The sequence below is a fragment of the Colletotrichum spaethianum genome (genome assembly GCF_022836535.1).
Source record: "Colletotrichum spaethianum MAFF 239500 DNA, contig53, whole genome shotgun sequence".
NCBI lineage: Eukaryota > Fungi > Ascomycota > Sordariomycetes > Glomerellales > Glomerellaceae > Colletotrichum > Colletotrichum spaethianum.
Genome location: NW_026054823.1, coordinates 117671 through 132635, shown reverse-complemented (window position 1 = coordinate 132635; position 14965 = coordinate 117671). Strand labels below are relative to the sequence as shown.

Here is a 14965-nt window from a genome sequence, read left to right as displayed (position 1 = left end):
GAAAATGAAATTTCTCACCACAATAACCCCCTTTCTGTAAGTGCTTTTGCTTTAAACTCACAAGATAACCTTGACTAAGGAAGATAGCTTCTACATCAACGGCGCTATGGCTTCTCGCTATTGCCTCTGCGCTAGGGATGGCAGCGGAGATGATGACACCACTAGAAAGGTTTGCCAGAGATATGTTGATGGAGTCTTCTTTACCGACGACAATACGAAGCCGTATATTGGTACAACTAGCGACGGTTTAAATCATGTTTTAGTATGCACCGATGATGTCCTGACACATAATATCGCTCTACGTAACACTCACTAATAGCTGCTTCAGTGCATTGGGAAAACTGATAACACGTTTCCTCAAGACAATTTCCTCTCACAGTGTTATGAATTTAGCAAAGGGTCGTCGGTCAACTGCTGGAACTGAAGATTCACTGGATAGACTGCTTTATTCGTGGAATGTAGGGGGAAAAAGGATTTTGTACTGATAGTTAATCAGCACCTTTGGTCTACTTTCTAATGCCAGCCAGCTGCCTGTAAATAACACGAACTCGTCTTTTTTTCACGTCTGCCGCTCCCAAGAACGTGATGGATTTTTAGTAGACTTCAAAAGCGGTAAATCGTCTTAATCTCAAGGGGTGTCTCAAGTTAGAGACAAAAATTCAGCCATTTTAACTAGTCTAATCTCAATGCCAGCTCCAGCGGCAACGGCAACGGCAATGGTAACTTGGGTTTGAAATTGGACATCAACGGGGGGCGGCTTTGGTGGCTTCGGCGACGTGAGCTCTCCGTGGTCTTGTGCTGGGGACTTTGTTGCACCGCCACGGTCATGAACTCAAGGTAGAGCGGCCTCAGGTGCTGCTTCTCTCCAAAGTCGTGAAGCATTTGCGCCAGTGGTAGCTCGTGGGCATTGTTGTGCGGCGCCGCCACGTCCAAGTCAGCGTCGCGGTTCATGGTCAACGCTTTAGCTGTCTGCTAAACTCCGCTTTCCGGGTATAGCTGCTGGTGTATAATGCAGAACAGAATCTTATAAGAAAAGTTCTCATTGATGAAACTTTCTGTTTGTGGCACAGTTAGTTAGGGGTTTTCTGCTCCTGACATATCGTATTAGCAATTTGTATATACTCAAACCTAAATAGAGTGAACTTCATGACTTTATGCGTTGATTGCTTCCTGGCTCAGCGGATAAATCGGCACGATTCTCCCTGCCTCCCCTAATTCTATTATATTAAACACTTCAATTTTACTGCCTTGCTTTCCCGTCGGCAATCCAACTTTGTCAGATATCCGGTATTGGATGTTTTATTGCTTAGATTCTACTGTCTTGATGTACACTGTGCAAAGTATAAATACGTGTTCTTGCCACCTTTTTTTTCGTTAGTTTCTTACTTGTAACAAAACTAAAATCAGCAGTTTCTTTTTACAGCTTATTTAAGAGTGTTCTACAAAAGAATTCGTGAGTTAATATTCTCCCTTAAGATCTAATCGATATGTAACTGACCTGTGGCCCTGTTACAACAGATTTATTACCTACCAGCAGCTAAGCACAATGAAACTGTCATCGATTTTACAGTCCTTGAACTTTTGGCTCTTTACAACAGGCGTTAAGGCCAGCTGTCTTATCATTACAGCACGAACGAACGATTTTACGGGCCTTGACGCATTCTCCGGTATTGCTGGACAAGAAGTCTGTAGACCTGGAGTTGGGATTCTAGGGACAGCGATTTACGATGAAGTGACCGATGTATATCGTGTGAGATGTTTCCATGTCTCTCCTGAAGCTTGCGCTGCTGTAGGGGAATCAACTCAAATCGACGTTTTCAATATTGATTGTAAGACTGGGAAGAAGGATGGATGTTAAACGATATATCAAAGCAGAGTGTTAGCCAGCAACAGGCATAGGACTGACTGTGTGTATGAGGATATATACTATCGAGACACATGTTACGGTTAGATATCTAAGAATGATGTTTTACCCTAACAGCTGGCTAGATCAATAACAAATAACAGTAACTGGAGGCTTTGTTGATGCTTCCACCTTGCTATCCCCGTCAAAGGGATAAAGTGTGATCTGGTTTTGCAGTATCCTGGAGATAGAAAAGGGTCTGGTATGACGTGAAAGAAAGTTCCTGCTGGTTAACCTTGGAATTATGCCATGAACCAATAAGTCATGTATTTGTTCTTCGTAGCAGCATGGTGCTTCGAAGCCGGGCAGGAAGGGAATGTCAGGAAAAAGGGTTGCTATACTAAAATAGACTATTAACTTAAACAGGGAAGACTTACATTATAATGTCAACAAACGTAGTAAGACGCCAACAGCAAAAGAAGACTTAGTTATAGCAATCAGGTTAAGAAGAGTTGTCTATGCTTAGTCATTTCTAAATAAATATCGTAATTTAGTTAGGCTTGTTTCTAAGAGAGAAAGGCACTAATATCAGTGCAGAGTATTAAGGCACTTTTTAAGCAAAGAATAGAGGAGAACATAACTCATTGTGCTCCTCTAATGAACGCAGCGCAAGGGTGTGGGGGAGTGGAGCTAGCTTTTGTGTATGCAGAGCACTACTCTTCTTAAATCAAATACACACGCACACATTCTCCAGACATGGGGCCACTGCTTGCTGAATGCTAGCATCGCTTGTTCCGGTCTGAACGTATCCTCCTTTGGAAGTTTTGAGTAATTTTTGTTTGCGTTAATCGAGAAAAAGTGTATGGTGTGTCTGTAGTGCTTTGAGCAAAAGGGACACTCAACAATTGCCTCTTCCTCGTCCCACCGTATGACACTTGCAGCTGCAGATGACATGGCTTCTTAAATTCTTAGTCTTAAATCATTTCGTATGGGTTTTAGCAGTGCATGATTGCGCAGCCAGCACTTTTATTTTCGCTATGGCGAAAGAGCGACATAACGAACAAGAAAGGAAGCCTTTGCGTGGTACCGAAGTCGGTGGTAGCAGTGACATGCGGTATTCGTAGCCTCCGTTCTTTGGAACAATGTATTTCTTGACCGCCAGTAGCTAAAAGGGACGTACCCTACCGGACTGTCGTTTGCCTAGGCGCTATGTAACGGGGCCATAGAGCCGCAACGAAGTTTTTGGCGATTGGTGGAAGATTTCCTCTGTGAATAGGCACTAGGTACGTGCATCACTGCGGCAAATACATCGGCCACATGCAGCTTTGCGCACTTCATGCTACTCTACCCTGCTTCTTCACTCCACCCTCCAAACCATTACAGGCCACTCGGGTCACAAAAATCAGCGCCGGGATTTGTATGGTAAAGGTATAGAAAAGCGGCGCGAATTTTTGTCACCCGAGTGCAGGCTTAGGTCACTCGGTAGGGTTGATTGACGTTGCCCACAGTCTGAGGGGCTGTAAGAACCATTCGTAAGTTATTGATAAGAAAGCCATAAGAAACCGCTTTCTAAATTTGGAAATCGGAACAGCCAAGGTAGCTGCACAACACGTAGCTAGTGCATGATTGACGGCCAGATTTAGAGAGCCCTTTTGACGTGGTTAGCCGCCTGTCAGTTCGCAATGACAGCAGATGTCAGGCAGAGGCCTTTTCGAGCACGGGAAGGATGCAAGGGTGGTGCCAGAACTTGTAACATGTACCGCTAAGCCAAATGTACAAAAGGGAGGACCCCTCATCCGTATAAGGCTATTCTTAGTACTCATGTAGTTCCGTCACAGCCTCAAGCTTGCATTAGAGCTCCAGTGACTCAAAGGCTTAGCTCTACCGATAGTGAGGCAGCTTGCAATGTATTTTTTTATGAAATCGCCAATAATGTGAATGCTTTGATTGATTCATCTTCTTGTTATCAACTATTAGCCAGCCCTTGCAAGCGTAGCGTGTGGCTAGTGACCAGAGCTGATTTGGGTGGCCAAGGAGCGCCCCATGTACACCTGACATTCCAGGCTTTTATGTCCCTCCTGCATCCGACTACATCCCGATCCCCCAGAGATAGGTGTTTCTTAGCAGCCATCTCAACTCAAGCTCGCCGCAGCTATATCGCCGTTCCTTGTTTCTGTCGGCCTAATGCATACTCTGTGTCCAACGGGCAGCACCCATGCCATTGCGCCTACCGTAGTCGACCCACCCGAGCAGCCACGGTCCAATGAACAAGTAACATGGCACAACATGGATAATAGCGGAGCAATCGCGTGGTCAAGAAAAGCGGATTGGTGTAACCGCAGACTCCGGGGGATCCCATCCCTCTCCATACCCTTGCATTTCGCAAAAACGCCCTATGTCATCCAAATACCCAAACAGCACTTTGCATTTGATTGCTTATAGGTGCACGCTAAGGCTTGCAAGATGTGCTAAGGGTGTTTACTAAGGGCGAATCAGTTCGTTTCATTACAAACTGATCAGGATACCTCTAAGGCGTAGTACCTCATGTTTTGCTCACAGCCCATTCGGTATATGAGTTCGGAATGCCTCACTGGTTTCTAAGTGGTGTCCTGACCGTTCTCCCTCGACTGCATGCACCCCTGACGTTGATTCCAAGGCTTGCGTTCTTATTGAAGCTTGCGCTCATGACCCATGCCGATTTACGTCAAGGCACGTGTTTTGAGCAAACGAAAGATAGTCACCTAAATTTTGATTGGAGCTCGATCCTGGCGACAGATTAGCCTGCTGCTGTTACGCGAGGTGCAGGGATGCATGATAATTGCCTGTTTTACCGTAATGTGTTATATACAGGCTAGGACGGTCTGCTTCGTTTTTGGAGCATCCACTCTAGCTATTGCCTCTCCCCAACACGAACGTACAATGAGCTTTCTTAGGTCCTTCCTAGGTCTGTGGACTGTGCCGGCTCTCTTCACTTTGTTGGGTATCTACGTTGTGAAGCGCATCGTTCTATACACCAAACTCAAAAATTTCGAAGGACCATGGTGGAGTGGTATCACGCATTTGCCTCACAGCAGAGCAATGGTCATGCCCAACTGCCATGAGTGGTACGCAGAGATGAACGAGAAACACGGTACGCGTTGAGTCTTCCGCCTCTTTGGATTGGGTTGCAGCTTCTCGTATCCACTGGGCTTGTGGCCCTTTAGACAATTGACTTTGTGCCAGGTTCCATAGCGCGCATAGCACCAGGCCTGCTGCTTACATCATCCCCTGAAGTCTGGACTCATGTAAATAGACACCCCAAATACAAGCGTACCGACTGGATTTATCACGCCTGGCGGGTCGAACACCGCCGGGATAATATCTTCACTCAGACGGACAATGAGAAACATGAGCAAAGGAGGAAACAGATGGCTCCAGGGGTAAGGCCTTTTGACCTCTATTACCAGCCATCATGCCATGTGTCACTGACGTGAAGAGTCAATTCTAGTATTCTGGTAGGGAGAACGTCGACCTCGAATCAACTATCGATCAGCGTCTCGAAGAACTCCTAGGCCTAATAAGATCTAAATACCTTTCGAGTACTGCCGAGGTTGTACCCATGGATCTGGCAAAGAAGGTCCAGTACTTTACGCTTGATGTGATCAGCGCTGTTGGGCTGGGAAAGACGTTTGGCATGCTAAGTAGCGACAACGATGTTGATGACTACCTGAAGTCGACTGAGGAGGGTCTATCTGCTATTGCCTGGGCCGTTGCGCTGGGTATCAGCTGGATGGCCCAGGCACCCATCATCGGCAAGTTCATTGCCCCCTCGCCTACTGACAACAACGGCTTTGGTAAGATGATGGCTACTTGTTTCCGCTACGTTGATGAGCGCACTGGAAGAGATACAGATGAGCGGTTAGACATGTTGGCATCCTACATTAAACACGGATTGAGTGGCGATGAGCTGAGATCAGAGGCGCTCGAACAAGTGATCGCAGGCTCTGACACAACTGCGGCAGCCATTCGCGGCACCTTCTTGCAGATCATGACAAACAAACGCGTCTACACGAAGCTCCAACAAGAAATCGACGAGGCTGTGCGTAACGGCGTTGCACCTCAGGCAGGCGAGGGCCTCATTGCTGTAGCACAGGCCAAGAGGCTTCCATACCTGCAGGCCGTTATCCGCGAGTCGCTAAGAGTTCGGCCTCCCGTTGTGAACTATTTCTCACGAGATACCCCGCCTGAAGGAGACACGGTCGAGGTCAATGGCAAAAACGTATTCTTACCCGGCGGTGTGTGCGTGGGGTATTCGGCGTACGCGATGCACCGCGACGAAAAGGTGTACGGCAAGGACGCCCAAGCATTCCGGCCCGAGAGATGGTTTGATCCGGATGTCGAGAACCTTGCCTCCATGGTCCGGACTAACGAGCTTGGCTTTGGGTACGGCAGGTTCACATGTCTGGGGAAACCGGTAGCTCAGATGGAAATTTCCAAAATCATATTTGAGGTGCGTGACAGCTCTCCCCTTCTCAACATGGTTCCCCCGGCAACGGAATTTCGCTGACAAAAACGGCGGCGTTGGTGCAGATGTTGAGAAACTTTGATTTGGCACCAATCGACTCGGCTAGGCCTTGGGAAGCCAAGAACTGCATGGGTCTTTTCGTGATTTCAGATATGTGGGTTCAGGTAACCAAGAGGGACCCTTTAGTCAACTGAATGAAGGGTATGCGCTTTTCTTCTTGAGACGGAAAATACTATTAGAAACATGCCATATGTCTCTACAACCGGTACAAATTAGCCAGTTGAGAGTCGCAGTAGGATGTCTAGTCTCCTCTGTCCGTTGTTGTAACTCCCGGAAACCTGAATTATAGGCATAAGAAAAAGATAAGCAAATGAAACACGTCTGTATTCTTATCGCAATCTGAGCAGCTACCAGCAAGTCTTTCTTTTTCTTTTTCAAGTAAGGTTATTCTCAGTCGTATGTTAAAGCCCTATGATTTTATGTTGTTACCCAACTGCAATGCATACAAGGCAAAACCTTAAATCTTAACCCCTCTTTGTGATTCTGTAATAAAACAGAGACTTCACGCTTATCTAAAGTCTCTCTAGGTCTAGCTCTTGGTCAACTTTTGCCAATGCTCCAAATCTTTGATTAAGCTAGAGAGCAACTACCTCTTGCTATTAGTATTAGTTAGTCAACATGTTGGTTTGCTTTAGTAGACGATACTTGTTGCGGCAGAGGTTGTAAGCTTCTAGACGCCGAGGGACTTGTAGGAAGAAGAGCTAGGGAGAACTGGTTGTGCCTAGGCAGAAGGTCTATCTCCTTGTACGCTCAGGAGAATGTTTTCCGGGAGCAGATGAAACGTCACTCGTCGGACAGAGCTGACGATTTTGGGGCTGGTTCACGCAGTGACGGATGTGATGCTCGATGGACGGGCGCACGTTGATTATATCAACAACGTGTTGTCCTAGGCTCCGACCTCCGTCAGCCTCGAGGTTCGGCTGGGCTGCCAGGGGCGGCTCGAGAGAGCTAAGCAACGTCTGTCATAGGTCTTGTGGGTGCAGTTTTCGATGATTGACACATTGAGGCCGGGGGGTGCCCTATTCTTGTTCCTTCGTCGACGGTGACGCCCTCAACGTCACGTTGTCAGACCTCAAGGAGCTTCAGCAAGCGCTGCCTCGAAACAAGAGACACGACCACAGGCCACTTCTCGAATACAGCCCGGATCTTGATGTAGATAATCGTGCGAAACAGGACGTTGGATGCCTGCTCCCGAAGCGGCAGGAGGGACGGCGGCGATCTTGTCACCAACTTCCAGCTCCTCCCCGGCAGAACTAAAGCGGAGGTTGGTTCCACCCGAGTTATGTATCATGTCCCAAGAAATATCGTCGAGAACGTTGCGGTCGTCAAACTCGCAGCATTCGGCGGGTGGTAATCAGGCGAGACCAGGCGAGATAAGGTGAGGCAGGACAGAAAAGCAATATGGGCTGGCATGGCGGGGCGGGCATGGCGCCAGCTGGTCAAAGTTGATACCTGTGCTTTACTATGTGGCTACCTATCTAGATGGCATTACTGCTGAGCGCCTTGGGTCGCATGCTCTGGAATGAAATCCTGGTGGAATTGCATCGTCCGCCAGTCAGTGTGGCGTGTGTCGCTGGCGAGATGCGCACGTGAGGAGACTTCACATGGGTGGAGTCTGGTGTGAGGACCCCCACGCTGTCCGGGCAGGCACCTTCCACGTGGAAAGCGGTACTTGGTACTTTGCAAGATGGCGCGTACCGCTGGTTGTGGGTTCCAAAAGCATACAAACCACACAAGAGAGAGAAAGAGAGGGAGAACAGCGCATTCTCTTCCAGTGTCCCGCCCTTCAGTTGTTCTTGCTATACCTCGAGGCACGTCAACCGGTCGATTCTCGCCTTCGCTCTCGACTATGAACTTGCTGCTCAGCTGCCGAGACATCGGAAACAACACCACCCGCTTCAGAGAAGCTATCAAATCTCGCAAGGCGCATCTCCTTCCTCTACATCTTTTTCTTACCTTGCGCCTGTCTTCCATCCGTCGTCCGTCACCTCCTTTGATTTCTTCATCTCTCCGCACACTGACTGACCCCTGCGGCCTCGCAGTCTGCCTTGCCGCCTGGCCAAAGACGAAGCCCAGAAAAAAAGAAAAAAGGCCTCAGCAGAGCCCGACGTGTCCGAGGATGGGGCACCAGTCCCGGTCACGAGGCGTACCCCCAAACGTGCACGCCGTCATAAATCCGTTGAGCCGCCCCCGGCAATCCAGGCTGCCGAACATCTACTCGGGCGTGGCCTCTGGTCTGATCTCGAATCCGACCTCAATACCACCCGGAGAGTGTGACTTTGTTGGCGTATGATATCGCCTGGGCATGCAGTAGTTAGGGGGTCTTTTTTGGGGATCGCAACTCATTCGAAACTCATTCGAGGATGTTTACCACCTGGGCCGCAACCCGTACAATTTGCTCATCGGCCAACAACTCCACAGTACTCAAGCTGGTCGACTCTATCCCCCGCCGACATCATCACCCACGACGAAGCACGTGTTACGGCCCAACCAGTTGGGGTGCTGGCCGGCGTAACTATATAGTGCAGAACAGGGGATAATGATGCAGGCGCATCATTACCGAAGCTTTTGCTTTGTGGTGCAGTTGGTTGCCCTGACCTGCTCGTAACAGCACGGCAATCCCGACCAGGCAGAGCTTAGCAAAGCCCCAACTTGGATGGGACGGTAGTCTCACGGCACAACTTACGCGTTCCTTGGTAGCGCGGAGGGATCCGAATTTGTTCGCAGCTTCAAGCTTCCTAGCCTTTTGAAACTTGCCGACAAGCTCAAGAAAAAGCTTGTCAGTGAGGTTGGGGTTCCAGAGTGGGAGGTTCTCGAGGATGATGCGTGGGCTATCGATGATGGTGAAGGCCAGGCGGCTCGGGCTGGTGCTGCTGCTGCTGCTGCTGGTATCGGCTATTGGTTCTATGTGCTTGTGGCATATTTGTCTTCGGTAGGCCAGCATTGCCCAAGTATGAGGGTGATTTAACGGAGGTAAGCGGGGTGCTGCTGGATGTAGGATTACGAGATACGGCGTTGGGGACAGGTTACTGCGTAGTCGTGCTGAAGCCGGAGGAGCTAGTGCTCCCATAGGAACTCGCAGAACTAGCGGTGTTAAGGGTATCTCTTATGTGCGACTCGCGGCCGTCGGTTGGCTGTTGCGAATTGTCGGAAAGTAGGCCATCACCTACGGTATTTTAATGGTGGCGTCCATCCTGCCTCGGCTGGATAACAACGTCGAGCTTCTGTAGCATCGCCAAGGCAGTTACAATCTCCTGGCCCGTGTGGTAACACCAAGGTCCTTGGCGTGGGAATCTATGTGCCTTGAGCTCTGCGTCTGGATCTACGTCATAAGTCAGCATATTCTGTGGCCGGAAATGGGGGAGAATCCTTATAAACCTTGTTGGGCAACGTTCAAGACTGCGGTAAAAGCCATAATCTGGTTGTAAGGGGATCTTGAGGAGGTCCCCGGCGGCTTGTGCCTGGAAGTTTAGAGAAGAAGTAGTGTAGAATGAGCATAATACGGATTGACCCTGTAGGGCGCTGCGTCTGGTTATTAAGCCATCATCTGCAGAGGAAGGATGTGTTATAGTGCGCGATTCTATCTTGATAGCACACCTATGGCTACTAGGTTAGCGTGAGGACATTATTTTAGATAATGTGTGGAGTTATAAGAAGCCTTTGGATTATGAGAGACTGGTGGTCTGCTATGCTTGGCCCAATTGTCTGCAAATCATGAACGAGGAGCAATATCTCAGTCCCCTGGCCCCGCGGAAGCCTTTGGTTGTTAGTGCCGCTTTAGCTCCTCTCATCGAACGGATGCGGCAAAATCCTTTGCCGCCGATCAGTTACCAGATCTCCGTAGCACGTCGCCGGAACAAGAGGAAAAGACTCGATTGCCAGCATCGTGATGGACTCGAGAGACAATAGGGAAGCCTCGACGCTGCATTCCTGAAACGATTCCTCCCTTGCCGCCTAAACGACGACTTGGGGAACATGAGCTCTAACTTCCTCTCGCGGCTGAATACGATTACCCAGCATGCCATGTCGATTGGCGTTGAACTCCCGTCTCTCTGGGAACCGGACGACTGGCTTGTAAATGCAGCATCCCTACATGCAAACTTGAAAAATAGGCTGCAGCCGTCTAGTGTAATGCTTTGAAGCAGCAGTGACAAAAAGCCCTACCCAAGTCACATGTTGTGCTTGACATAACAGGGTGGTAAAAAAGGCTCTCTTGTAATGAAAAGACACCAAAGGAGACCAAAAATAGACAGCAGGTGCAAAGGTGCACTAACATACTGAATGTATCATGTAGAAGACAAGGATGTACCTTGGGGGAAGAACATGAAGCAAGGTACCTAGAGCAGCACTCAAATTACGTGCATGGTCCTTACGCCATCGTTAAGTCTATGAGATTCTGACCATCAGAGTGTCTCCTTCATTTTTGTTAGTACCAATGCTTCTCACGACCCGTCAAAGGTGCAACCAGTATACGCCATCAGTCACGACACGAAAATGCCTCATTTCGTCATGACACCAGTGAGGAAATCTTTCAGAGAGAAAGGAAGAGTTGAAGATTATCGTTTGCCCTTTATTATTGGAATTATTTTTTAGATTACCACATACGACCATACCCACTGGAGAACTCGGGATCCCGTCCGCTCTCCCATAGATAAGCCAGTGAGGGCCGGATTAGTAGTTGGGTCGGTGACGACCAGCGAATACCTGGTGTTGTATGTAATTTTTGCGGTTTTAATGTTTTTATAAACCGTGAGCTGCTGGCCCCGAAACAAGCCTCGATAACCAACAGCGTAACTGCCAAGCCTAACATCTGCTAGAGACTCGCCGCCTGCCTATATGTCCGCGCGGCAAACTCGCCCGAAATAGGGGGGAAACCTACTTCAACAGTCCTACTACTGTGACAGAGGCGCTTAGCGGCCCTAAGATAGAAATTGATTCCAGCTCAGCCAGGCTATCTAGTCCTTTTTGAGCTATCTGCAGCAGTCATTGACGCAATATTGCTGAAAGAGAACCGGGATTCAGTAACAAAAACCAGAAGAAATCAGGAAATGGATTCTGGGGTGTTTGACTTTTTTGGGTCTGCAAGTGTGATACGAATGAGTAACGTCCGACAGCAGAGAATAAAGTACATAGAAAGATATAGGAAAAATAGGTTGCTCAACTGTATCTCTATTGCACCATCGCCCGCTCTATACCGTCTCTCTTGCTGTCGTAACCTGGGACGTGTTACGCTACTAAGTAGTTTCCACAAACAGGCTAACTGCTAAGAAGCAACAACTTATCACAACTGAATTATTTTCTGGTCTTGTGTGGCTCCCAGATCCTTAGTCCGGCCAGCCAGCCCTTAGTCTCGTCTACGAGTCGCTTTGCAAATCTCGTCACTGTACAAAGTACAGGAAGAGAGGTCTCATGGAATACAGCACATCCTGTACGACTCAGTTAATCTTGTGTATATGCGGCAAGACCTCTGTTCCGGTAGCTCACCACGTATCTGCGTGATTTTCCTGCTTTGTTGATTGCTTGTTTTTGAAGCCTGTCTGACGCTTATCTTTGCTAATCCTGCTCTCTAGATATGTTGTAGTACCCGGCATAACAGTTGTGTCTAACGATGCTAGCGCTCTTATATAGCCCCTATGGGCCTTGAATAGTAGACACTGCGTCTTCTCGATGTGGCTCTAGTCCATTCTTTGCCTCCAACGGAGAGTATTTGAATGGCCTGCCGACCTGCCATCCTCGTCCACTTCCACTTCGCCACCGTCACATCCTTCAGCCAGCGATTGCCGTCGACAAAGCAAAGGTTCTGACCAAGGGCAGCGCTCGGTCAGACGAAGTCGCCTCCTCACTCCACCACAGTTGGCCATCGCCATGTCGCTCTCCAAAAAGAGGCCACTTGACGGAAACGGTTCCTCGCGCAGCCTCACCTCCTCGTCCCACCACGATCTCGACCAAACGCCTACGAAGCGACAACGAACCAGGACGTCACCAAAAGGCCCTCAACATGTGTGCTGACCTCTCTCAGACTGTTATTAATCATCTCATCTATTACCTGTGGTTATATAGCTGTTCGCCCAACTGGGCTCCCAAGGCGGCTGGCTACGGCCTGGTTGGGCAAGGCTTCAGCTAGCTATCTTGGGCTCGCGGTGAGGAAAAGTTGAAGTCGGTTTGGTTGAGTAGATGCGGCATTGTTTACATTCCTTGGTTTCCTTTAAGGGGGGTCGAGACAGAGTCCGGCATCCTCAATGGTACCATGACAAGGTCACCTGTCTCGGGAACCAAATGATGTCAAATCTTGGGGGATTTAATGGGGTTCCAGAGTGACTACCGTCTTGTTCATCAGTGTTTTTCTTGTTCCCCCATCCCCGATGAGGTCTGCATAAGGAGCTATGCATCGGGTATATTGATGGCCGTTCAGTCTTTGATACGGAAGGCCTTTTCGCTCCTCCTCCTTGATTTCACTATCAGTCGCTGGCTCCAACACCCAAACGCCGACAAAGCAATCACTGATGTTGTCAAAAATGGCAGTTTATAGTTTGGTAACTTACTTACTTGGTTAATTCACTCCCTTACTAACCATGTTATACAATTCAAATCTGCTTTAAAAATAGCTATCTTCTAGAGCCTTCGTTATCTGATCATTCATATATAACCAATTTCCAAGCTGTACGCCTTGCTCATCAACCGCCATAGTCAAGTCTCCAGGTATACCAGAATATCCGGTGACCCAACCAGGGATCTCACTGAGTAGGGTCTCTGTAATAACTCTAGAACCTTCCATGCTAGAAGACGGCATCTGATTTACGCCTTGGGGATTCGTTGAGATCGGCGTCAGGACCGCCTCCGGATCTTGGGCTATAAGCGAGGCGTCGTGTACTTGTTTGTTGTTTTCAGCGTTCGTGATGTTTACCTCAAGTTTGAGGTAACTGCAAGCAACATCGTAGAGAACCTTGAAAAGACGCGTCTCTTTTTTGATACCAACAGAAAAGAAATCAGTGGAGGCGGACTGGAGAGTCTCGATGAGTCCTTCAAGGAGTTTGAGATCGCTTTTGTTACGTGTCTCGATGATGTGGCAAAAGAGCACGATAAAGGGAACGAAGGGTGAGTTTAATAGAGCCCTGTGATAGTAATTTGTTAGACTTGAAAGTATGGTGGGTCAGGGTCCAGTCCATTTACCAATTCACATAAGTCTCAAGAAATGATTCCTTGAAATCATCCACAACAGCCATACATCTCTGGTGTTCTTCAAGAGCCTGCCGGGCGCTGGCAATACACTCTCTTCCAAAGATGGTGCAACCGTTTGATTCGGCAGGAATGGCGCGATAAATGAGACAGAAAAGTGACAAGTGAGTAACTCTCGTAGTGGAGAGGAAGGCTTCGAAGAATTTGTCGCCGGTCGTCTGGCGCATCACCTCCATGTATTGTTTCTGCATGCTTGTCAGTACTTCCATTGCATTGGCTGTGACCCCAGCTAATATTGCCAAAGCAAAATGAGCAGCCCGCAGTTTACTTGGGAGAAGACAGAAGGAATCAGATAGCCTATATCCTCAGAGCCTTCGTACCTCACCTGGAAATATCTTGGTCGTATGCGCTTCGAGTGCCGAAGCAAGCTGTCTTGCCCGAGTAGTTCTAACAGCTTGCGGCTGGATCAAAGCAACAGGGCTATATATCTGGTCGTAAACCATGCCCTGTAAGCGCGCAAACTCTACCCACTTGTGCAATTGTCCAAAGATGGCCATGTCCGATCTCGAGTCCACTATCAGGTGTGGGACGGTGATATCACTGTCGCGAATAGTTGAAGACCGGCCCAGACGTAGAGAGAGCTGCTTTTCCTGCACATATATAAGCCAGAACAACTTGATTTTCATTGTTCTATCTTCGGGGCTGTCTTGGGCCATTGCAATAATATTGTGCATGCCCTGTGTTTGGCACATGTGGGATGCAGTCGCGATAAAATTCCATGCGGCAGATGGCCGGCAGGTATCGAGGCAGTACATCCCCTATCTGAAGCATCAACAGAGTTCTGGGTCATGGGATCGAAGGACGTACAGCTAGCAACATAGCAGATGTTGATTCCAAAGTGGAAGGTTGGTGAAATGGGAGATTGGAGAGAACAGTTTCGAGATTATCTCGACAGACTATAGCCTGCGCCTCAAAATCCGACTTCTCTTGGGAGTCCATAGTTGCATTTTTGCACTCCAAGAAAAGCCAGTATAGTCCCGCGTTGACAATAATAAGGTCGGCATGAGTAGCGTCGCCGGGAGAATACACCTTAACAAAGTACTCTGTAAAAGAAGAGAAAGAATTCGCTTCGTGGTTCCAGAAAAAGCGGACACGGGGATGCTCTATGAGATTACAATCAACATGCATTATGAAATGAGATAGTGAACTTCTCCTTACCTTTAGCCATCCTCAGACAGGTGAAAGCTGACTCGACTGGGGGCATTGGGAGGTTACGGATATTGAACCCGTGCTCCAGTGTCCTAGCATGGGGATATAGGTAATCAGCTTCCTGGTGGCTCGGATGCTTCCCCACGGTACTGCTCAGGGAGTCTAGAACGGAG

The 14965-nt window shown here is 48.5% G+C and overlaps 3 protein-coding genes and 1 non-coding gene across 4 annotated transcripts; 2 read left to right on the top strand and 2 right to left on the bottom strand.

The window, feature by feature from the left end:
* Window positions 1–672: 672 nt before the first annotated feature.
* On the bottom strand, window positions 673–951 carry ColSpa_11931 (uncharacterized protein; the record flags this gene model as incomplete). The annotated part of the gene is made up of 1 exon (XM_049278143.1): window positions 673–951. One exon carries the CDS (start codon window positions 949–951, stop codon window positions 673–675), a length of 279 nt encoding a protein of 92 aa, XP_049134100.1.
* A 4490-nt stretch (window positions 952–5441) lies between these two features.
* ColSpa_11930 (cytochrome P450 monooxygenase lolP1) lies at window positions 5442–6389 on the top strand (the record flags this gene model as incomplete). Its single annotated transcript, XM_049278142.1, has 1 exon — window positions 5442–6389. The coding sequence occupies one exon, from the start codon at window positions 5442–5444 to the stop codon at window positions 6387–6389; it is 948 nt and encodes a 315-aa protein (XP_049134099.1).
* A 2457-nt stretch (window positions 6390–8846) lies between these two features.
* On the bottom strand, window positions 8847–9351 carry ColSpa_11929 (uncharacterized protein; the record flags this gene model as incomplete). Its single annotated transcript, XM_049278141.1, has 2 exons — window positions 8847–8909; window positions 9094–9351. 2 exons carry the CDS (start codon window positions 9349–9351, stop codon window positions 8847–8849), a joined length of 321 nt encoding a protein of 106 aa, XP_049134098.1.
* A 1657-nt stretch (window positions 9352–11008) lies between these two features.
* ColSpa_rRNA_056 lies at window positions 11009–11124 on the top strand. Its single transcript, XR_007414287.1, has one exon. It is a non-coding gene; the product is annotated as a 5S ribosomal RNA (ribosomal RNA).
* The last annotated feature ends 3841 nt before the right edge of the window (window positions 11125–14965 follow it).